Below are 23,786 nucleotides of genomic sequence, written 5' to 3'. Positions count from 1 at the left end.
AATCTGTGCTTCTGAAGGATCCGGATGTAGAAGTATGTATCAGGTATCCAGAGTTAGAAACAAATCCTTTTGATGGAAAACGTGGTTGGGGAGACCATTTTTCCCCCCAAAAACCTGTTTAGGGGTGTTAGACCTGTCAGCCCTTTGGCAGTTCCCTCCTCATTTTATTATTTTTTTGTCCCTTCCCCTTCTCATTTTTTCTGTCCACCAAACTTTTTGGGTGCTGATGTAGAGGTTCTGGGCGCCTCATCCTCACTACCTGAGGGAGAGGCGCAAGGTGCTCCACTGAGGAAACTAGATAAGGGAGGTTAGATTCACAAAATGGTGGTTCCAACTGTCACCTCAGCGCCTGGGCCATGACTGCCATGGGAGGTTCCGGAACCTTCTGGGCCCCTCTGGCCAGTCAGGCCCCAGGTGATAAATAGAGGTGACAGGTGGGCGGCCATTTTAGGACAGAAGGGCACTGCGTGGTGATCGGGAGTAAGGCGCCTGTGTGAGGAGGTGGTTGTACTTGGAAGGGAACGGACAGGTCCAAGGGTCTGCACAGGTTCCTAAACCTAGTGACATCACCCCTAACCTTGTGACCGGTCCCTGAACGCAGTCAGTGAGCTGGTGGAACAGCGTTATACTGGGATTTTCACAAGTGGCCAGAACTCGTGAAGGGGGTCCAGGATTGCTGTCTGGGACAAACTCATCCCGTGTACCTTCTTGGCAGGAGAGGAAGAATTAGACTGGCCATGGCGATTACCCCTTATCCCTAATTGAGGAGAAGATGACCGCGCCCCGTAGCTAAGAGGGCTGTGTCATACTGTGTCAACTGTACCGGAGAGTTCCTGGCAGCGTCAAGTGCAGCCCCAAAAACCCCCCACCCCTCGTTATATTCCCTGGACGAGTCCCTACCTGAAATGGACCCCGCCGCCACTCCGTGATCGGCGGGTGGCCGGTGGTCCTCTGAAGTAGACTCGCGGTGCCCCGAGAGCTGGAAAGGTGAGGGGCTGGGAGCCAGCGACGCTGCTAATCCTCTGAGGAGAGTCGCTTCAGGAAGGAAGGGGGGGGCGTGTCCGGCCCGGAGGCCGCCGTCCTCAGATCACATGGGAAGGGGCCGAAGCGCCGCCCTTCGTTGCCGGGAGTGAGGAAGACTGCGCTCCCGCACTGTGTCTAGAGGCGGTGAGCGCGTAACATCCAGGTCCCCGACTTGAGTCCACAGCGGCTGGCTGTCAAGAGGCCGTAGCGGAGGGAGGCACAGATCCGGGGGGAGCGCCCGATCGAGGATTATCTTCCCGGAAGGGGATCTCCCATAAAGTTATTCCTCGGGGTGGGGATCGGTGGGAGTTCCCAGATTCTCGCCCTCCCTGTGGGAGAGAACACCTCGTTGACGAAGAGGCCCGTCTCTCACAAAGTGAGGGGAAGTCAGTTCCAGTTCCGGCGGGACTCCTGGAGCAGAGGACACCGGGACTGTACCGTAAGCTGGGCCTTGGAGAAAAGGGGGGGGAAGAGAGTCCAGGGAAGCACACAGCTGAGCTCAGTGAACGTCCTGATTATACCCTTTTAGTCTCTCAGAAGCCAAGACCTAGAGTAGACAAACACAGACATCTATGAGATTAAAGCCTATGTATTGTTGTAATGAAATGTAATGTTTGAAATAGCTGTTAACCTCTAGTTGCCAGGGTTGTGACAATGGCTACAATGAAATGCATTAGTAATTGGTGATAAAGTAAGTTGCTTTTATACAGCCTAGAGAGCACCCGCTGAAGACCAGGAATAGAGTGTACCTCTCACTTATCCCTAACTGTAGTAGTTGCAGAATTGGTGTCAGCAATAAGGACCAGGAAGCATAGTTAAAGGAGCCCGTGTCAGAAGAACATTGCATAGACTGTGTAACCAACTGATGTATAGAGGGATGTAATGTCTTGGAGAGCGCGTAGATGGGGAATTAAAGTGGTACTCCAGAGGCATAGAGTTGGGTTGGAATCACAGGGGAGGGGTGTAGGAAAATGCTACATTGGGGTAACGAATGTGAAGCTAGATTGTCAAACCAAATGTAATGAAATGTTTCAGAGATATGAACATGTATAACCACAGCTAAAAAGAGAGGATAAAGACTACTGGTAATCTTTTACACTAATCGGTGTAGTGTCCTTTTTGAGTGGTGTTGCGCTAGATTGCGAGCTGGGTAGGATGCAAGCACGAGATACCATGTTGAGGTGAATGCCTGTTAACTTGAGCCAAGCTACCCCTAGGACGTAGGTCCAACAAGTTGGTGCTCAGCGGTGGGATCCTGAATCTGTGCTTGCATCCGCTCATTAGCAGTTTGGCGTGCACCACAACCTACACTTGATTGAGAGCCTCCCTAATTGGAATTTTGTTTTAAAAATTATTCTGTCTGGTGGTGTATTTCCTCTTGAAGGAGAGGTTTCCTTTTGTAAGCTCCTGTTCTGCGGGATTGGGTCCCACCTGGTAGGATGGAGTTTGAGTTGGGTAGGCTGGAAGAATATACAGTAACTCAACTAAAAGAATTCTGCCAGGAGAGGGAGGTGTTTTTCAAGCAAGGGGCAAAGAAAATAGAACTCCAAACTAGCTTGAGAGCCTGGGTCATGGCCCACCCTAGCGGGAAACGGGAGGAGGAACCAGAACTGGACACCACAGAGGAACCAGAATTAATTTTCCCCCCTGAGAGTGGACATAGGGATGCAGGACCTAGTGCCCCTTCAAGGGCAGGTAGTAGCGCCTCGGGGGGAAGCCTGTCATCAGCTGACTTAGTTGACAGGAGGGAGGAGAGGCAGTTTAAAATGGAACTGGCCCGTTTGGAGAAAGAGAGGGAGGAGAGGAGGTTCCTCCATGAGCTCCATTTAAAGGAATTGGAACTCAAAGCCCTACAGTTGGGAACCTCCAGCAGTCCCATTGGTGGCAGCGTACCTAGAGAAATCCCCAGGGAGTCCAGGCCTTTCCTGCCAAAAGATGTAGTCGCCAGCTATGGTGTCGGGGATGACATCGTTAAATGGCTGGCTGCCTATGAGGTCTCCTTAAGAGCCCATGGGTCCCCGAAGCTCAGTGGGGGGGTGACCTATATAGGTATATGCCTCCGGTGGGGAGGGATGTCTTGTTAGCGTTGGAACAGAACGATCAGACCAATTACCCCATCATGAAGGTCGCCCTAGTTAGGAAATTTGGGTTGACCCCTGAAAAATTCAGGCAGAGGTTTCGGGGCAGTCAAAAGTTGACCACCCAGAATTGGGTAGACTTCTTGGACTATGCCAAGAAGGCCTTAGAGGGCTGGGTGCAGGGCAGTGAGGTAAAGGACTATGAGGGATTGTATAATCTGATTTTAAAGGAGCACCTCTTCGAGAAAAGTTTTCCGGAGCTGCGTCAGCACCTGGTGGACAGCAAGCTAACTAATCCTAGGAAGCTTGCAGAGGAGGTGGATATCTGGGCGAGTACCCGGGTATCCTCAAAAGGGACTGGAGGGAATTTCCAAGGGGCTGGACAGGGCGCCCCCCAGAAGAAAGAGGGGGGAGACAAAAAGAAGGAGTTCTCCAAAGGCCTCCAAAAGAGTTCACCAGGGAAGGGAGTAGGATTCCCTCCTAAGGTTGGCCCCCACAAACCCCCTTATCCTGACCGTGGTCAGCAGCCTAGGGTTGTCCGATGTTATGAGTGTGGTGAGGTTGGGCACTATAAGGGGGATGCCAAGTGTCCCAAGAGACCACACCCTCCCATAGGAGGCAAGACCCCGGGGGTGGCGAGTGTAGTGCTCGGGGAGGAGTTGCCCCTAGATAAGGGAGGTGAGTGGGCAGGGTTAACCTTAGTGTCCTTAGGAGATTGTGAGATGGTTCCTAAGACCCAAGTGCCCTCGAATACTACTAAGTACAGGCAATGGGTCACCATCAATGTCCAGAGGGTGGAGGCCCTGAGGGACACAGGAGCCAGCATGACTATGGTCAGGAGTCAGCTGGTGTCCCCAGAGCAGGTGGTTCCCAATGTAGTCCACCCAGTTGTGATGGCTGACAACCGAGAGGGTCACTATCCGGTGACCCAGATTCCCTTTGAGTGGGGAGGGGTTGCGGGTCCTCTACGAGTTGCGATAAGCCCTGCCATGCCATGCCGGTCGACTGCCTGTTGGGAAATGACCTTGAACACTCGGCGTGGAAGGAGGTCGAGTTCAGGGCCCACATGGAAATGTTGGGGACCCCTGAGTGGACGTGTGCCAACACCCGGTCCGTGACTGCCCGAAGAGGGGATTCACAGAGGTTGGAGCCTGGGACAAAGGCCCAACCAGCTGCCGGAAAGGGTAAACGGGGACGGGGGAAGCCTGCCCCGGCATCGGAACCTCCGAAGGTGGATGGGGCGACTGGTGTGGTCCCGGAGTCTACGGAGGGGGATGTAACTTCCCTGGAGGGCTTACCTACCCCTGCAAACTGGCAGGTGGAGGGAGGACCTACTAGGGAAGAGTTTTGTCGGGCCCAAAAGGAGTGCCCTACCCTGGAGGGTTTACGGCGGCAGGCCGAAGCCCAGGCAGCGGGTAACGATTCGGGGAACTTCCACATATACTGGGAAGAGGGACTCCTTTATAGCGAACCCAAGGCTCCGGTGCATGGTTCATCCCGGGCCTTGGTGGTTCCCCAGCGTTACCGAGCCTTCCTATTAGGATTGGCTCATGAAATAGCCTTGGCAGGACACTTGGGACAAGACAAGACCTTCGCTCGACTTGTCCCTCATTTCTACTGGCCTCAGATGAGGATTACGTCCGATACTTTTTGTAGGACGTGTGTAACCTGCCAAGCTAGTGGGAAAACAGGGGTGAAGCTGAAGGCTCCCCTGGAACCACTGCCTGTCATTGGCACCCCCTTTGAAAGGGTGGGCATCGACATTGTTGGGCCATTGGATCCACCAACGTCTGCCGGTCACAGGTTTATCCTGGTTCTGGTGGATCATGCCACTCGGTACCCAGAGGCTATTCCTCTGAGGACCATTACTGCACCTGCAGTGGCCCGGGCTCTTATGGGAATTTTTACCCGGATGGGATTCCCCAAGGAAGTTGTGTCGGACAGAGGTACCAACTTTATGTCGGCATATATGCGGGCTATGTGGAAGGAGTGTGGAGTCACTTACCGGTTCTCCACCCCTTATCACCCCCAGACCAATGGTCTGGTGGAAAGGTTTAACAAAACCTTAAAGGGCATGATCAGGAGTCTGCCCGAGAGCCTGCGGAGGAAATGGGACGTCCTCCTACCTTGTTTGCTGTTTTCGTACAGGGAGGTACCGCAGAAGGGGGTGGGCTTCAGCCCCTTTGAGCTGTTGTACGGACACCCTGTGCGCGGACCTCTGAGCCTGGTGAAGGATGGATGGGAAAAGCCTCCCAGAAAACTTCCCCCGGATGTGGTGAGCTACATGCTGGCCTTTCGTAGCCAAATGGCTAGGTTGTGGAAGCAAGCTTCTGAAAACCTAGAAGCCAGCCAGACGGTCATGAAGGAGTAGTATGACCGAAACGCTCACCCAGTGGAGCTGGAGCCTGGCCAGAAGGTGTGGGTGATGGAACCTGGAGAGCTTAGCGCCCTCCAGGATCGCTGGTCAGGCCCCTTTGAGGTGGTTGAGAAGAAGGGCAAAGTCACCTACGTGGTAGATCTTAAGACCCCCAGGCAGCCCCATCGGGTGCTCCATGTCAACCGCCTCAAGCCTCACCAAGAGAGACCCGAGGTCACTTTAATGATGGTAACCGATGGGTCAGAGGAAGAGGAAAGTGAACCTCTTCCTGATCTTTTTGCGTCCCAAGAGAAGGATGGGTCGGTGGAGGGAGTGATCCTTTCACCATCCCTAACACCCGAACAGCGGAGAGACTGCCGCCGAGTTTTGGAGCAGTTTGCTTCCTTGTTCTCCCTTATCCCGGGAAGGACTCATCTGTGTACCCATGACGTGGACACAGGGGACAGCCCACCTGTAAAGTCCAAGTCTTACCGGTTGTCAGATAAGGTGAAGGCTAGCATCCATGGAGAAGTCACCAAGATGCTAGACCTGGGAGTGATTGAACCTTCAAACAGTCCCTGGTCCAGTCCGGTGGTACTGGTACCCAAGGCTGCCCCGCCGGGCACTACCCCAGAACTCCGGTTTTGTGTGGATTACAGGGGACTGAATTCTGTGACAAAGACAGATGCTCATCCCATCCCCAGGGCGGATGAGCTCATTGACCGGTTGGGAGCTGCCCAATATCTCAGTACCTTTGACCTTACATCCGGGTACTGGCAGATTTCCCTGACAGATGGAGCCAAGGAAAGGTCAGTCTTCTCCACACCTGAGGGTCACTACCAGTTCTGTGTGATGCCCTTTGGGCTCAAGAACGCCCCTGCCACGTTCCAGAGGTTGGTGAACCAGGTCCTCTCTGGGATGGAAGCCTTTTCGGTTGCATATCTGGATGACATTGCTGTCTTCAGCCGCAGCTGGGAGGACCATCTGTGCCACCTTCAGGTTGTTCTTCAGGCTTTGCAGCAGGCGGGTCTGACGATCAAGGCCAGTAAGTGCCAGATCGGGCAGGGGTCGGTAGTGTATCTCGGTCACTTGGTGGGTCGGGGCAAGGTGCAACCCCTCCAGGCCAAGATCGAAACCATCATGGCCTGGGAATCCCCAAGACTCAGACAGAGGTCTGAGCCTTCTTGGGCCTCACTGGCTACTACCGACGCTTCGTCAAGGAATACGGTACTATCGTGGCCCCCTTGACTGAGCTCACTTCTAAAAAGCACCCTCGACGGGTAGTCTGGACCGAGGGGTGTCAACAAGCCTTTGACACCTTGAAAAAGGCAATGTATGCGGCACCTGTTCTCAGGGCCCCTGACTTCGCCAAGGAGTTCATCGTCCAAACAGATGCATCGGAGCATGGTATCGGGGCAGTGCTGTCGCAACTTAATGACGAGGGTCTAGACCAACCGGTGGTTTTCCTGTCTAGGAGACTACTCCCCCGGGAACAGAGGTGGAGTGCAATTGAGAGGGAGGCTTTTGCGGTGGTGTGGGCTCTGAAGAAGCTGCGGCCATACCTGTTTGGCTCGCACTTCCTGGTTCAGACCGACCACCGGCCCCTCAGGTGGCTGATGCAAATGAGGGGCGAGAATCCCAAGCTATTGAGGTGGTCCATCTCCCTACAGGGAATGGACTTTAGGGTGGAACATCGCCCAGGAGTGGACCACGCCAATGCTGACGGTCTATCCAGGTATTTCCGCCTTAGTGAAGAGGACTCCCAAGGGGTTGGGTAGCTCTCCCCACTTTCAGCTGGGGGGGGGGGACGCGTGTTCGACCCGTCAGCCCTTTGGCAGTTCCCTCCTCATTTTATTATTTTTTTGTCCCTTCCCCTTCTCATTTTTTCTGTCCACCAAACTTTTTGGGTGCTGATGTAGAGGTTCTGGGCGCCTCATCCTCACTACCTGAGGGAGAGGCGCAAGGTGCTCCACTGAGGAAACTAGATAAGGGAGGTTAGATTCACAAAATGGTGGTTCCAACTGTCACCTCAGCGCCTGGTCCATGACTGCCATGGGAGGTTCCGGAACCTTCTGGCCCCTCTGGCCAGTCAGGCCCCAGGTGATAAATAGAGGTGACAGGCGGGCGGCCATTTTAGGACAGAAGGGCACTGCGTGGTGATCAGGAGTAAGGCGCCTGTGTGAGGAGGTGGTTGTACTTGGAAGGGAACGGACAGGTCCAAGGGTCTGCACAGATTCCTAAACCTAGTGACATCACCCCTAACCTTGTGACCGGTCCCTGAACGCAGTCAGTGAGCTGGTGGAACAGCGTTATACTGGGATTTTCACAAGTGGCCAGAACCCGTGAAGGGGGTCCAGGATTGCTGTCTGGGACCAACTCATCCCGCGTACCTTGTTGGCAGGAGAGGAAGAATTAGACTGGCCATGGCGATTACCCCTTATCCCTAATTGAGGAGAAGATGACCGCGCCCCGTAGCGAAGAGGGCTGTGTCATACTGTGTCAACTGTACCGGAGAGTTCCTGGCAGCGTCAAGTGCAGCCCCAAAACCCCCCCACCCCCCGTTATATTCCCTCGACGAGTCCCTACCTGAAATGGACCCCGCCGCCACTCCGTGATCGGCGGGTGGCCGGTGGTCCTCTGAAGTAGACTCGCAGTGCCCCGAGAGCTGGAAAGGTGAGGGGCTGGGAGCCAGCGACGCTGCTAATCCTCTGAGGAGTCGCTTCAGGAAGGAAGGGGGGGGACGTGTCCGGCCCGGAGGCCGCCGTCCTCAGATCACATGGGAAGGGGCCGAAGCGCCGCCCTTCGTTGCCGGGAGTGAGGAAGACTGCGCCCCCGCACTGTGTCTAGAGGCGGTGAGCGCGTAACATCCAGATCCCCGACTTGAGTCCACAGCGGCTGGCTGTCAAGAGGCCGTAGCGGAGGGAGGCACAGATCCGGGGGGAGCGCCCGATCGAGGATTATCTTCCCGGAAGGGGATCTCCCATAAAGTTATTCCTCGGGGGTGGGGATCGGTGGGAGTTCCCAGATTCTCGCCCTCCCTGTGGGAGAGAACACCTCGTTGACGAAGAGGCCCGTCTATCACAAAGTGAGGGGAAGTCAGTTCCAGTGGGACTCCTGGAGCAGAGGACACCGGGACTGTACCGTAAGCTGGGCCATAGAGAAAAGGGGGGGGGGAAGAGAGTCCAGGGAAGCACACAGCTGAGCTCAGTAAACGTCCTGATTATACCCTTTTAGTCTCTCAGAAGCCAAGACCCAGAGTAGACAAACACAGACATCTATGAGATTAAAGCCTATGTATTGTTGTAATGAAATGAAATGTTTGAAATAGCTGTTAACCTCTAGTTGCCAGGGTTGTGACAATGGCTACAATGAAATGCATTAGTAATTGGTGATAAAGTAAGTTGCTTTTATACAGCCTAGAGAGCACCCGCTGAAGACCAGGAATAGAGTGTACCTCTTACTTATCCCTAACTGTAGTAGTTGCAGAATTGGTGTCAGTAATAAGGACCAGGAAGCATAGTTAAAGGAGCCCGTGTCAGAAGAACATTGCATAGACTGTGTAACCAACTGATGTATAGAGGGATGTAATGTCTTGGAGAGCGCGTAGATGGGGAATTAAAGTGGTACTCCAGAGGCATAGAGTTGGGTTGGAATCACAGGGGAGGGGTGTAGGAAATTGCTACATTGGGGTAACGAATGTGAAGCTAGATTGTCAAACCAAATGTAATGAAATGTTTCATTCAGAGATATGAACATGTATAACCACAGCTAAAAAGAGAGGATAAAGACTACTGGTAATCTTTAACACTAATCGGTGTAGTGTCCTTTTTGAGTGGTGTTGCGCTAGATTGCGAGCTGGGTAGGATGCAAGCACGAGATACCATGTTGAGGTGAATGCCTGTTAACTTGAGCCAAGCTACCCCTAGGACGTAGGTCCAACAAGGGGTACGAGATGTAAAACTTATCTCAATCCTCCATCTTTCATGGAAATCAGGAAAAAGGCGGAAATCTCTCTATGCCTCATTTCTCTAGAAGTATCTGAACTTCAATCATCATAATTTTTTTGTGAGTGGAAAGGGTTAGGGAAGGAGCAGCAGTGTTTCTGCAATTGGAAATGTGTAAACCAATTGGTCTCTCCACTGTGGAAAAAAATGCAGCATGCGATTCTGTTACTGGCAAGTCAAGTGTTTAATCAGAACAATGTTTGTTCTGTGAGTGTGGGAGTAGAGCAGCCTCTGAACCGGCTCTGTATTGGTACAACTTAACTGGGGTGGATTGGTGAAGACTATTTTGATCTCGTATACTTTCCCTAAAAAATCCATGAAATTTTCAGCACTGCACTGGAACAGGCTTGCTATGGATGTCAGCTCCAGTATTCTAATGGTAGCTTTGCTTGAAGTACTCTTGGGACGAATCAGCTGTCTCGCCAAACACCTTTTCCTCTGGCATGTTTATTGCATTTTCCTGAAGGTCTCCCAAAAATATAGTAGGGTGCAATTCAACAGCAGTGCTCATTGCCGAGGCCACCTTGTCTGTTGTCTAAGCTTCACTCGGTCTCAAGTGTTTAGCCTAAGATTTGCAAAAGTCACAGCTTTGAGGGGCATGCTCCAGTACAATGCACTTGTGGGTCATCAATGGAAAATGCCTTTGCCACACATGCAACACGGGCTTAAAACAGAGGTTGTCATTCAGTTTTGGAGGCATTTCCACCAATGGTGAGATTTCGATTCTGCCGGACTCGGTCTCCCAGAAACAGAAGACAAAAGAAGGAATACCTGCATTTAAGTAGGGCAGAGCTCGATATTGATTTTCATTTACCCTGTAGTAGAAAATGAGAGCTATGGAAGCATATGGTGAGTGACATTTAAGCCTCGCCTATCTCATAGGCCAGAGTCTGGGTCGCACAATGAGGTGGATCCATTGCACAATGTGAAATTTTACTCACTGGTAGTGCATTACAAGTTCAGTTTTAAAGTGTTTACCAACGATTCCCCATTCTAATAACTGGAAGTAATTTAAGAGAGTAAATCATAGAAAGATCAGCACGAGAGAAGAAAGTTATTTCTGATATTTTCTTCTCTCTTACCATTTAAGAGGCAAAGGTACTGTTGAGCAGGAGGATATGCCTACTATCTTACACTAATCAATGGCTATACCTTGGAAAATGTTTGACCTGCAAGTAACATTCTGTTGAAGGAGAGGCTGACCCCAGAACGGTGCCAGTGGCTCTCCTATTTTCTATTACTGTTTGAGTCTCTGAAGAGAGCTGTCTATTTTCTCACTGAATAGAGTTTAACCATCAAATGGTATGTCGTATAATGTAGTCCTGGACATCCCTGGAAAACCAGTGGAGCATATAAAGGCATGAAAGCAGACGACTACTCCTGAACCAATGAAATGAGCCACAGAATCTACTGCGTTTAATTTTTTTTCCATGGAGTCTGTACTTGTTATTCGTGATGCAGACCACAGTCAATCATGAAGCAACAGAGGCGGCCATCTCCGTGAAAGCATGCATTTCCTTGCCAAGACAGAAAGTCGGAGTTATAAAGTATCAGAGTCGGACTTCCAATCATGAAAACTTTACATCCTAAAGGTTCAAGTAGCTTTATTTCTATATCGGGTGAAGTTGTGGGAATTATTTTCTGCTTAAACCTGATAAGCAACATCTATACCACTAAACTCTTCAGAGTAGCAAGAGCCTTTTAAAAAAAAAAAGTCAGGGTTGGTCATCCCAGATATGTTTTTTCCTGCGTGCTTGGAAACTGTTGTTTTAAACTTTAGTTTCCTAAGCAGGAGGTTCACAGACTGTTAATTGCTTCAAAAACTGCAACACAGAATTGTGGAAGAAGAAAATCTAGCCCTTTGCAATGTGTCTGTACCACTGTCAGCCCGTAAGTTCAGGTATAAACTTGCGTCTGAATGTTCTAGATGGAATGGACGGACTACCTGCTCTCAAGCCTTGGGCGAGATCGAATACATTTAAGTTTGAGGGTGAAGGCCTCCCTAGTGTGCTAAAGAACAGTTCCTGCCATCAGATACTCATGTCTGGGGGCACTGTGTGGGGCATTGGTTTCAATCTACAAGGTGAGTATGAATGGAAGGTTGAGCATTTTCTAAATTTGTATAAATTCCCAAGGATACTTTCCAGATATCGGGGATATGACTCATTTAGAATAAAGGTGTCAGAGTGTGCAAGAAAAAACAAGCATTTGCAATGCAATCAGTCTCGCCTTTGGGACCTTATATGTATTTAGCAATGCATCACATTAGCCTGGGTGCTGAAACATCTACGGTTCTTTAACATGGAGGGAAAGTAAGCACCAAACTGCGTGAGGCGCCAGGTATGGGAACACATGGAGGGAAATATTGCCTGTCCGCATTAAATGGTATAGTCCAAAGTTCTGTTTTAATATCAAATCAGGGCCTTCGGTGGTCATATCATTGAAAATACAAGATTTGCAAAAAATATTATTGTCTACAGGTGCTTGTGGCAGATAATTTCTATGGACTGGAATCTAGAGAATGCTAAAATGATTCTGGTATTTTACTGACCTCTGCTGGTCGTTTTCTACCAAGAAAGTTAAATAGAGGCAGTTGCCAGAAAAAAAATGTAAGTCTCTCGGCAGAAAGCAATTCTGGTATTTTGCTGACCTCTACTAGTCTTTTTCTATCAAAACAGTTACATAGAAGCAGTTGAACAAGCAGAAAGCAATTCAGGTATTTTACTTGTCACTACTGGTCGTTTTCGATCAAGACAGTTAAATAGAGGCAGTTGAACAGAATAAGAAAGTCCCTAAGTGGAAGCATACACGTCCTAGGGCTGATCTCCAGAGCCCACAAAGTACATACACACATAAGTTTATACTAAAGTATATACAAGAGGTCTTGAATGCTCGACCTAAACATGCTCTGAGGACGAGAGCAACATATACTACCATGAGTGTGTGGGGGGGAGGAGCAGTGGGGGGGAAAGAGAGACCTTGTTTGGGAACATGAACAGCAGATTTCACGTGCCCATGATTCACTAGGCAGCTCTTCAAATGTAGAACTGCTGCGAAACCAAGACCGTGGTCTTCGCGTATTTGGCGGAAGGAACCTTTTATGTGGACATAAGCTTAAGCTACAGGTCAAACACCTTACGCAGTGGACATACTTCCTGTAAATGCAAGCGGCGTAGGATGAACCTCTTCACACATGTAGGTGTTGTGGAATCAAACTTCTGATCGATGCACATTCAACAGAACTGACCTGCTGACCTTTGGACAAGAGCTGCAAAGTTACCCACTCTGACTCCTGTGCAAATGCTTCACAGACAGAGAAGCAAACCCCTTCACCTGTAAGGCGTTACAGAACCAAAAACCTGTTCAGCATATTTAATAGAATTCCTTGGCCTCGGGACGTGCTCCAGATTCAAAGGCCCTGTACACAGCCATCTCTATCCTGTGAATGGGACACAGAACTGAGATTGTACTCTGCGCGTATCCAGTAGAACTTCCCTCCTGGGGTGAGGCCACAAGCTGCAGATCCATTCTCCTGCTTCCTTCAGATGATTCATGTGCTGCAGGACAAACACCTCACCTGTGCAGATCCAAGACTCTAACCTGTTCAAATCCATCACAACCATTCCTCGACATGTGGGCATCAAGTGCAGATCCAACGTGATGGCACACAATGCTTTACCTACCCCATTCACATGTGGACATCATTCAAGTGTTAAAGAAGCAACATGATGACTTATAGGCATGAGCAGCCGAACCAGCCCTCCGGAATATAGGTGTACCTCAGAATCAATACACTGGTCCATGGCTACGAGCTTCAGTGGAAACATCTTGGCCAGTGATTGTGCAGGATAATAAACCCCATAAACTGTGCATGTGCCACAGTAGAATAATGGTGACAAAAAGCACGAGAAACATTTGATTACAGAGAAAGCCAGGAGCTCAACACGAGTGGAAATGCATGTGTAGTGGCAGTAGTTGGATATTCTCTAAATTAGCGATGTAAGAGGCCAGAAGAACTTAAGTTGATTTGCTGTGGTTAAGCTAGTAAGGAAGGAAGTGAAGGAATCAGAGAAATAAAATACCCAAGAATCGGAATAAATTTAAATTTCATCTCATCTGAAAGTTAATGGCACGTGAGGATGCTTGTCGAAATTCGTAGCATCAAGTAATTCGTTTAAACAAATTCAAGGGTTTGTACCAAAAATGTCATCCACTTCAGCTTCAGTAAAATATTAATAAGTTGAGAACAGTTCATTGTAATGTAACATTCTACTGGAAATAAAGTGACCCATCATCACCCAATGTACTTCATTTTTATTACAATAGGATGCAAAGTAAAAACGGGCAAAAAGAAGTAAATCAGAAAGATGTACAAACATATATATATAGAAAGACAACAGATAAAAAACTTTGATGGCCCCCTAAAAACCAGCACAAAGGACAACATAACAATGCAAAAGTTGAATAAACGTAGGGAAAAGGGTAAAGTCTAAAAGGGCAAGATATATTTTGTCCTTCCCTTTTTCTTCACAGTCTTATTTCCCCGCTTATTAACAGCAGATACTGGCAACGTCGAACCTCAAAAGGAAGCGCCAGGGAAAACTTCGACATTCAACAGAGTAGACTGGAGGAAACGCTTAATGTCTGTGCAAATATTTAGTGTTAGGTGATGTCAATAACTATTTTGTCTCTTTAACCTTCTTCTAATGAACAGAAAAGAGAGAGAGCATGTAAAACTATACCCCCAATAACAGACGGCTCTGTTCATACAGACGTCATCCCCATTTCACCAAATCGCCAAACCTTTCACAGCGTGGTAAAAAGAACATTCATTTTGGATTAAAAGCAATTTAACTCTTTGGACAGAACATTCATGGGGATCAATACAATGTCAGCCTTCGTGCCTTATCCCAGAACTGGAATAGGGCTGGAATATATCCTAGCTATTTCTATGTGCTTCAGGCACAGCACGATTTGGCCACCTTTCCAACCTTACAGGATTATGTTCTCAACATCTAATAAAATATTAACATTTTAAAAAGTATAATAACATTATTTTAATCACATATATTCTTCTTTTCTCCTAATACTTCTGGAAATATATTTATTTATGTGTGCATGGATCCAGCTACGAGGTATAAGCAATGATGGAATTACTGACTGCAAAGATTTCAATTAATTCTGAACAGGTAACCTCCTCATTCAGACAAGACCAGTGACACATAAATCATTGAACTCCTTCAAAGTACACTACCTACAGGGGTGAAAGATCAAAAAATGGCACAAGGACACCACTGAAGTGCAGCAAATATATTATATTGTCCTGTCCTTAGGAGTCTACCTCTAGATGTAGCAAAATTGAAATCCATCTCTATCTCCTAGGGAGAAAGCACCTAGTGACTGACGTGTTAGATACTCTAGCTCTCACTTACCAAGGTAAAATTGCTAGGTGGGAACATGCACAGCAGGTGCCCCATAGAGGCTAATGACAATGTTTCAAGGTGAACAAAATAGATTGACTCCTAACAGAACAAGGTTCTTGTGTATGGCAATAAATAACTATTTGGAGCTTATCCAAAATCACAAAACTACACCCTACCTCTAATCATACTGCTTGGAAATTTGGTCTGAAGAAAATACAGTAAAATAAAACAATTAAGGCCTCATTCTGAAATGCAAATTGTGCACCTAGTAGATACCATTAGCACAGGGTATGTTAAGAGTACCATTTAGAGTTGCAGAATTCAGAAAGGGGAATAACTGCATGCATTTTCCTACGCTCCGAGGTGCCCAAACTCTGACTTCATTCAGTTCGTCTGCATCATTTGCACCAGATTTTACCTGACAAAAATTAGTCTGGGAGAAGAGCTTGAGGTGCACAATTAGTGCCTGAATAGGCATTTCCACACAACAGTCAGAATCATGTACCCAATTAGTCCAATTGCACAGTTGCAGGAAATCCGAAAGGGCTTCTAGTGGAAACTATAAAAATCCAATCCTAATGTAACACATATTTACGTCAATAGTGGCTGCAAAACATTTTCAAAAAAACACTTTGGAAAGGAATATCATTTTTGGAATGCAAAGGCAATTGTTTGAACTAGAAATTGCTGTGGTGTTTAATAATGGCAAATACCTAGATGGAAAATGCCAAGACCTAGAGTAGATCAGATGTCCATCATAATGGAGTTGCCCATGCTTGCACAAACAACAGAAAGTAGATCTCACTTTCCCTTACATTTATATTCATTGGATTGAAGCCACAGTTTGGAGAAAATGAAGGCTCACCAATGAAGTCATGATCACTTATTTTATGCATAAATATTAGATAAAATTGAGACGTGCCAACTGGATGGTGGACCATTCCACACAACTATTCCCTGCCCTCGATTACAAAACATGTGTAGGTCTAGTGAGCAGTTAAATAACTTCTTCTAGGAAATTTAAGACGCAACATTAGAACTACAATTGCACTGTCTGCTATAAAAATTAGCTATTGTGTCCCAAGTGCTCTTGACCATCTAGTGTAGCTGTGAGCCTAGACCAAAAGCGGACACATCTACGGGAGCTTTTCTAAAACACGAGGTCAACCCAGCATTTCTACGTGCAGACACCAAAATATTTAAAGTGCACCAAACATGTCCCTCTGGTGGCAGTCACCCCAGCAGCTTTTTTGCACTGGACATCATTGCCTTATGGACAAATGTCTTAACTGGGCCAAAGGAGGATTCATGTTCCACATCTCTTTAAAAAAATAAAAGCATAACTGAGGTTACTTGAAAAGCCATTTGAAAGCTTTCATGCACAGTCAAAACATTTAACTAATTTCAAGGAGGCAATTTTCCTTTAAATTATTATAAATATTCTCCCATATGGTCCATGTGGTCTAAAAATGCTATTTGCATGTAGCAAATAAACACAAACCACAAGTGAAGTGTGCCTGACTCCAAAGAGAGAGACTATGTTTGCACTGATATTTTTTCATGGGAACAGTGTCCTTCAGTCTTATTCCTGTGGAGTCTCTCCGACGTTCACACCTCTGTCTCGACATCGAGAAAGCTTTGAACTGTACAAGCGAGCCTGGGGACGGCATACAAGAACAAAGCTTCTGAGACCGTTCACTTTATATAAAATTGGCATTATTAAAATTAGAACCCCAACATTTTACTTTCAGTTTGAGTTAGCGCTTTTCTCCGCAGACCCTGCAGTGTGGACTATTATCTTAGAGTCCTTAAGGTTTTAAATAGGGGTGGGCGGAATTTGCGGAATTGCGTTACGCAAATCTCCGCGAAACGGTAAAAAATCTCCGCGAACACGCAGAAATTCCGCGAACACGCGGAATTGCTTGTTCGCGATGCTTTTTCCCTGTTCGCAATTGCTGTTTGCGTGCTCGAGGAGAAATATCTCGCGAACATGCATTTTGAGAACGCGAGCAAGCAAAAATTTCGCGAAATCGCGGAAAGCAGACTTTTGAGCAATTTCGCGTTCTCCGCGGAACGCGAAATTACGCAAATTCCGCAAATTCCGTGAGCGGAACGGAATTTGCTGCCCAGGCCTAGTTTTAAAATGTCCCTATATGGGAAAAGTCCATCCTCAACATGCGTAAATCAAATCCACTAGATTGGACTTAGATTTACTTGCCCAGCCCTGTAAAGCCATTTGGTAGGTTACTATGGCTTCTGCAACCTTGGGCATCAAACTGTAGGTTCAGCTCACCAAAAACAGGCTTACTGGGCAATATGCATGGAAATTCTTTTTCATTCCATGGAGTATCATTACAATAATGTTTTTTCTCTGCGCAACTGAAAATAAGATATAGAATTGCACTGTTTTTCTATGCTGCGATACAGTGACACAAACGGGAAACTTGGCACAAGGAAATGTGAGGCTCATATTTTCAATGGTTCATGTTTTTAAAACCGGCTACAGGCCCTGCCTCTTTTCGGCTTCTTGCCACACCTCCTTCATCTTCAAACGTACCAAACCAGTTTTAAGCTTGAGTGCTGAAGATTTGCTTAGGGTTTCTACGCTAAGCCAAGAGCTTCTAATACAGTTTGAGGAGAGATTTAGTTCATACTGCAAAGCAGTACCAGACCTAATACAGCCTTGAACCCATTACTTTCAAGTCAATTGCAGGTCTTCTGGAGCTGTTCTCTGGCCAACATCTTTGAGAGAGTTTGCAATTAGGTCCCAGAAAAGAATACTTTTTTAAAAAACGTTTTTAACTTCAAGCACACATCTGCAGCCAGAGAACAACCAAACACCCTGCAGCCTCAACCCTACTTTGTCGCAAACTGTGAGTGAGTAGTGACAGATGTGGAGGGTGGGCCACTGCTGCTCAGAACTGTGATCAGGAATAATTATATGAACATGAGAGATTATTGTATTCCAGATTGTAGGGTCAGGAAATGTGTGGAAGGTGTGTAGTTTCAATTGTTGATCACAAGCAGTCATACAAAACTATACAACTACTGCGAGACAGAAGAGAAGCTATGGAGATGGCTACAAGAAATGTCCTTTGAATAAGGAAATCTTAAAAGCATGTTGATAACAAACCCGCCCGCCTCAAAAGTCAGTAATGCTAGTGCAACACAACGGTGAAGTACTACACTTCACTGGGATGAGATCATCTGTTCACAACCGTGAACATTCCTTCATTTGGGACTGTGCAAGTTCTTACTGCTTCAGCTGCTGCTGCCACTCTGAGGTGCATCAAGCGCAAAAATGTAAGGCAGGTCCCAGAGACCTTATTGCACGATACTGAGAATGCACCCCGAAGTTAAGCAGTGTGATACAAGGTAAAGTCATTTGCAATTTCCTGGCTTTTCAAAACTCTAAAAACAATTTAAAGGGTCCAGCTTCAAAATGAATCAGAGAATCAGGGCAGTAAACTTTACTGCTTCCAAAAATGTTTTTTTAGGGCAGGATAGTCCCACTTTAAATACATTTAATGACTATTTTAGCTCACATCAGAGCCCTCCAATGTAAGCGAAGCTCAGCATCAAGAATGTATACCAATATCGAAGGTGGTAGATTGTTTGCCTTTGTAATGGCTTCTGTGTTTCAGATATTAATAAGAACAGGTGCCATTAAGAAGACAAAGGTCAGTGTTCCCCTACTCGATGGGAAGTGTCTTGACCACGGTAGTAAATAAAGGAAGGTGAAGAAATGGTGCTTAGTACCTGAATCAGCCAAACTGAATTGGCCCAATTAAATTTACTGTTATGGTCAAAACCCTACTTTAAGTTTGTATTTTGCATAATTTAACGATTCACATATAAAATAAAATCACATTCCAGGTTCGTACCACTTTCTCCCTCCACCAAAGTTCTAGCTTAGGCCCTGCAAAAACTATTCTATATTATTCCTTCTTCTAGCATGCCTCCTAGTTATAAGTCTGGAAAGCCAAATCTAGACATAACCTGCAAACCTTCCTGCTCCAGACAGATGTGCGAGCAACAGCCTAGCTATCTGCCAGTCAGCAGGACTTGCTGGGCAGTACAAGGCAGCTACAGAGACCTGTTTAGAGAAGTAGAGAGCAAGAGAAGATGTCGAATGACTAAGATGCTCTTGACAAGTGTTCCTAATAACAGAGGAGAAGAGTGAAGCAGCTAAAATGTCCTTATGTGCCAAACGTACTTCATAATCCCACCAATGGGCTCGGCTGAACCAAGAACAGGAGAACCAAGTGCAACGGCGCTCAGGAACGAACACACAATACAAAAATAAAATAAAAAAAGATTATCTGGCAGCACTATACAAAATCAAAATAAGGTAAAAAACTGTTTTGGTTTGTCAACCCCCACATTTCCAGTTTTCTTGTAATTCCCTGTTTGGAAGTGAGCTTTACTCAACAGTGACGGACTTGGCGAGGTTCCGGGGAAAATCCACCTGAGAAGAAAAATAACGAGTTTTAGAAATAAAAAATGTAAAATCTAGTGACAGGTCACATCATTTTGTTTCTCTCCTAAGCTTTATATTGTACTGCATTACAAAGCACTTAAACACAGCATTAGGGATTCACTAATCTATTCACAAAGATATGATGACTAAACTACGACTTGGATTCTTTAATTGGCTTTCTTGGAGGTACTGAACAATAGTTTAACATCTCATCACGTCTTCAGGCAAGTTGTGGTTGCAATTCTTTATACAACTGTATATGCTGGTTAAATCCTTCTCCAGCATAATTGGCGTGGAGAGGGATTTAACCCGCATCTACAGATGTATACAGAATTGAAACCACAACTTGAATGAAGACGTGAAGAGATTTACTTTTGTTGTCCCAAAGCCTTGAGAAAGCCCCAGGCATGTCAGCATGAGGGGGTGAAACACGTGTTGGCTGTTCTCAAATTCTATATAACACATCAAATTACTTGCTTTCAAATAAAATGTGAAAGTCGCATACAAACGCATACGGCTATGACTCAGAGAGGATGCAAAGTGACTGATTTCATTTAGCAGAGCTTTAGGTCAGAAGCCTAAATCTTAGTTCGACTCGACAGCAGAGGAGGTGGACTTAGTACTTTGTAAATCATGGTTATGGATTGTCCAGCATTAATATGAGCAGACAGAATACTCACGTCATAGCCTCGTAACACTGCCAAGTGAAAAGCAAGGAGCTGCAAAGGGATGACGTTTAGGATACCCTGCAGGCAGTCAACGGTGTGAGGGACTTTTATCGTTCTCTTTGAATTCTTGATGGTCTCAGTGTCGTCCTTGTCACAGATCACAATGGGCCGGCCCTGTCAAGGTAAACAAAGAGAAAGCTATTCAATTGTGGCCTCCAAAGGAAAGAGAAGTGGAAAGAACACCAAACAATCCAAAGAATTTCAGAAAGGTTTTTCAAATTTTCATGCAATACAGTGTTCTGAATAGAATAATGGCCTGACTCCAAAACTTCAGGGGTTCTAGGCTAAGAATTATACGAATCTTAGACAAAGCTAATAGATGGAAACATGTTGTCTTGATAGTTTGCACGGTATTGGAAATTGCTAAATTACTTCAACATTGAGGAAAGTATTGACTGTGCTCTATGGCTGGCCCAGCAGAGCAAGCCAGAATCGACTGTGGTCAATGGCTGACCCAGTAGAGCAAGCCTTTCTAGAAGCAGAGAATCATGGCTTTTTTTGACTGCCAACGGGCAGGCTGCCACCGGCCATCACATCCAAGTCAAAGTGGACATTGTCCAGGATTTGTCAAACAACAAGATACATCTGACCCCGAAGACCACCATTTCTGATCGCCTGGGCCAGCAACAGCATGCAGGTATTATTTGATAAAAGATGAAGATAAACGCGGAGAACCTGGCTATTGTTCACAGGGCAGCAGTTAGATGATAATATACCGCGTCAGTACATACTAGTGTCTCTTCCGGGAGAGTGGAACAATGTCAGGTGACAGACAGACAACTGAGCTTTTTTTTTTTAGTTAGCAAATGAACAAATTTTAAAGAAAAATGAACATAAGCTACAAAATCCTGAAATGAACACGACTCTTTAAGAAATACAGCTGCTCCATTACCGAGCAACACTCAGCTGTAGGAGTAAAGACCTCAGTAAATTTTCATGGGGAAAAAAGATATAGGGGCCGATTTCGATGGGGTCGGAAACGGCTCCGACCGCATCGAAATGTCCCATTCGGATTCCTTTCCGACCGACCCATTTTGATGGGGTCGGTAGGAAAGGAATCTGAACCGGTTTTCCGAATGGCCTCCGGCAGGCTCGGAGAGCCCGGCTGCCATTCAGAAAGCCTCCATCAATACCTCAGGCGGCTCTTTCAGCCCGAGGGATTACGATGGCAGATTCCCACAGCCTTTCTGTGCCGGCCTTTCCGGCACAGAAAGGCTGTGGGAATCCGACTTTGGGGGCCCCAAGCAGGGCCAGTATGGGTGCAAGGCCTCAGGATGGCAGCCAAGGGGGCAACTATGGTGCCCTCATGTTGATCCCTGCACCCGGTGGCAGGCCCCTTGAGGTGCCTGCCACAGGGTGCAGGGATGAACTGCAACTCTACTCTTTACAATGAGAGCAGGCATTTCGTTTGAAATGCATGATTCCATTGTAAAGAATAGGATTGCGACTGAACAGTGTTCGATAGCATCCTACTTGCTGGGCTAGAACCGACGACAGGTCGTCGTTCGGTCCCAGTTCTCAAACGATGACAGACGGACTCAATCTGTCCGAAATAGTTATCGGGCCCATAGATGTGAAGGACCTCAATTACAGTTCCCATGAAAGAGATCGTAACATTTTCTTCATAGGATCCTCAATGAAATTAAATGTAGCACTGAATACATTTTCAGGTTTAATACGTAGCGGCTGAAAACAATTTGATGGCAAAGAACATACAAGGATTGCATAAACAGACCAGGATTATGCCACCTAAGCTGTGAAGAAGATGAGTTAACTGAGGAGAGGTGGCGGCCATGGATGAGCAGTACTGAACACACCAAGAAGTGTATGTGGGATCAGCTTCAGAGCTGGAGCAATATTCGGTGCACCAAGATATTCCACTGAATTCTTAAGAAAACTTGTTTTTTCTAAAAAAGGACCCGTAGGGTCTTTATGGTGTGGAATTATATCATTGGACCCTAGGGTACACTGGGAGGGTTTAGAAAGTTCAGTTTAAAGAGATTTGCTGTTTGCAGTTCCCTTCCACAACCCTCGTGCTATGATCTGACCATTAGCGTTGGAATTAGATTTATCAGCTTGGAATTTAACGGCCAAGTCTCAATCCCTGCACTTTTACATTTATTAAACTGTTCTTCAAATTCAGATAAGCTATCACTTGTTTTCTGGATGGCTTCAGGAAACAAATCCAATAATTTAACTAGAGAGGTAAAGAACTTAATGACTCATTCAGAGTTTGAGTTTAACATTCTGGATTTGAAGGATTCTATGTCAGTGTCCAAACTTAATATAATGTTTAATGTAAAGGTTCCTGAAATCAGTAAGATCAAAGACAGGAGCTATCGATCAACTAAAAATTCAGTAAGCGACCCTTATAAATTGATTGGCGTTGATGGTATTTTCCCTTATCTATGCAAGACTTTTAATAAATTCATAAGGGGGCTTATTTTAAGAATTAGCACCGGGATAGATTCTTCTTAGAGAATCAAATGGTTTATGGCAAAATTGGCCTCAAATTTTGGCCACTGCCAACGTGATCTTGATGTAAATTATATTATCCATTTTCTACTTGTTTGTGGAGTCTTTAGTAGAGAGAAAAAAGTGGTGAGTGATATCTTGGTAAAGTATTGTTCCTTTAAAGGGCAGAGGCCGTAGCAACTTTATTGTTAATGAAACAGATTGACATTGAAGTAGCATTAGTTAATTACATTGCCTAAAAAAAACAACGGTCCATCGACTGAAACAGGTTTAAACGTGGCACCATGCATGTTATAAATATTTCCTCTCTGTAGTTGCTGTTGTAGAGATCGTGGTTCTTTTTACCTTATAAATGTTTAATAACACTGAATTTGTTAACTAATATTATCAAATGCTTCTGCTGCCTTTTTTTAAGTTGAAGGTCTTCATAGAGATAAGAAGTACTGTATTTAATGCACTATATAACTGCATTTTGCACTTTTCTCTTATGGTCTGTTTTTGTCGATCTATTTATTCAGTCTGAAGAAATGTGATTTTCTTCAATGAAAATGTTTTAACATATAAAATGGTCTAGAGGATTCTCACATGCACATTTTTTGTATTTATCTCTGTAAGACTAAGTCTTGGAAAAAAATGTTTTTAAAAAAAAGATCCAATTAGGTTATCTGCCAAGGACTCTGAATTTAAATAATACTGCCAACTACAAATATGTAAGGACCTGAAGAAGGCTGGTTTGTTGATCGAATTAATCAAGATATTTCTTAAGAGAGCAAAAGCAGTAGCTTCCAGGAATGGGCCATTTCATGTAAGTTTGTGCACAATGACTGCAATCTACTATTTAGATGTTGTCAAATCAGAACAGGTAAACCTGTAATGGATTTGTCATTTCATTGCTTCATTTAGAAACAAAGTAAGACTAAACAGCAACAGTTTGGGGATGAAATGGCCTGAATCACATTCCCTCTTCAGCTTATTTGAGCATAGGTTTAGAAAGTAAATGTATGAGTAGTAACAAAACTGTATTATTTATAGGCATTGAGAAACAGGAATAAATATGGCTTATTCATACATAAAGAAAATGTCCATTTGATGGTGGTGGAATACACAGGTCCACTACTTCAAAGGTGACACAGAATTTGAAACAAATATACATTGTAAGCAAAGACAACATGGAAGTTGTGATAAACTAACAGTTACCACTATTTTGAATAACGATATT

At 45.9% G+C, this 23,786-nt stretch overlaps 1 protein-coding gene across 2 annotated transcripts in view; it reads right to left on the bottom strand.

Annotated features, from left to right (window-relative positions):
• Positions 1-13,758: 13,758 nt before the first annotated feature.
• Positions 13,759-23,786, bottom strand: part of LOC146784382 (glutamine--fructose-6-phosphate aminotransferase [isomerizing] 1) — a 188,614-nt gene continuing 178,586 nt past the window's right edge. For both annotated transcript variants that reach the window (XM_085636301.1, XM_085636302.1), the window contains 2 exons: positions 20,045-20,206; positions 13,759-19,352 (listed from right to left, as the gene is read on the bottom strand). In XM_085636301.1, the coding sequence (XP_085492427.1) occupies positions 19,308-19,352; positions 20,045-20,206 (207 nt within the window). In that variant the 3' untranslated portion in view covers positions 13,759-19,307. The remainder of the gene's footprint in view (positions 19,353-20,044; positions 20,207-23,786) is intronic.

Source organism: Triturus cristatus, chromosome 11 (genome assembly GCF_964204655.1).
Source record: "Triturus cristatus chromosome 11, aTriCri1.1, whole genome shotgun sequence".
NCBI lineage: Eukaryota > Metazoa > Chordata > Amphibia > Caudata > Salamandridae > Triturus > Triturus cristatus.
The sequence above is the reverse complement of the archived record's forward strand: the minus strand, read 5'-3'. Positions and strand labels throughout refer to the sequence as shown.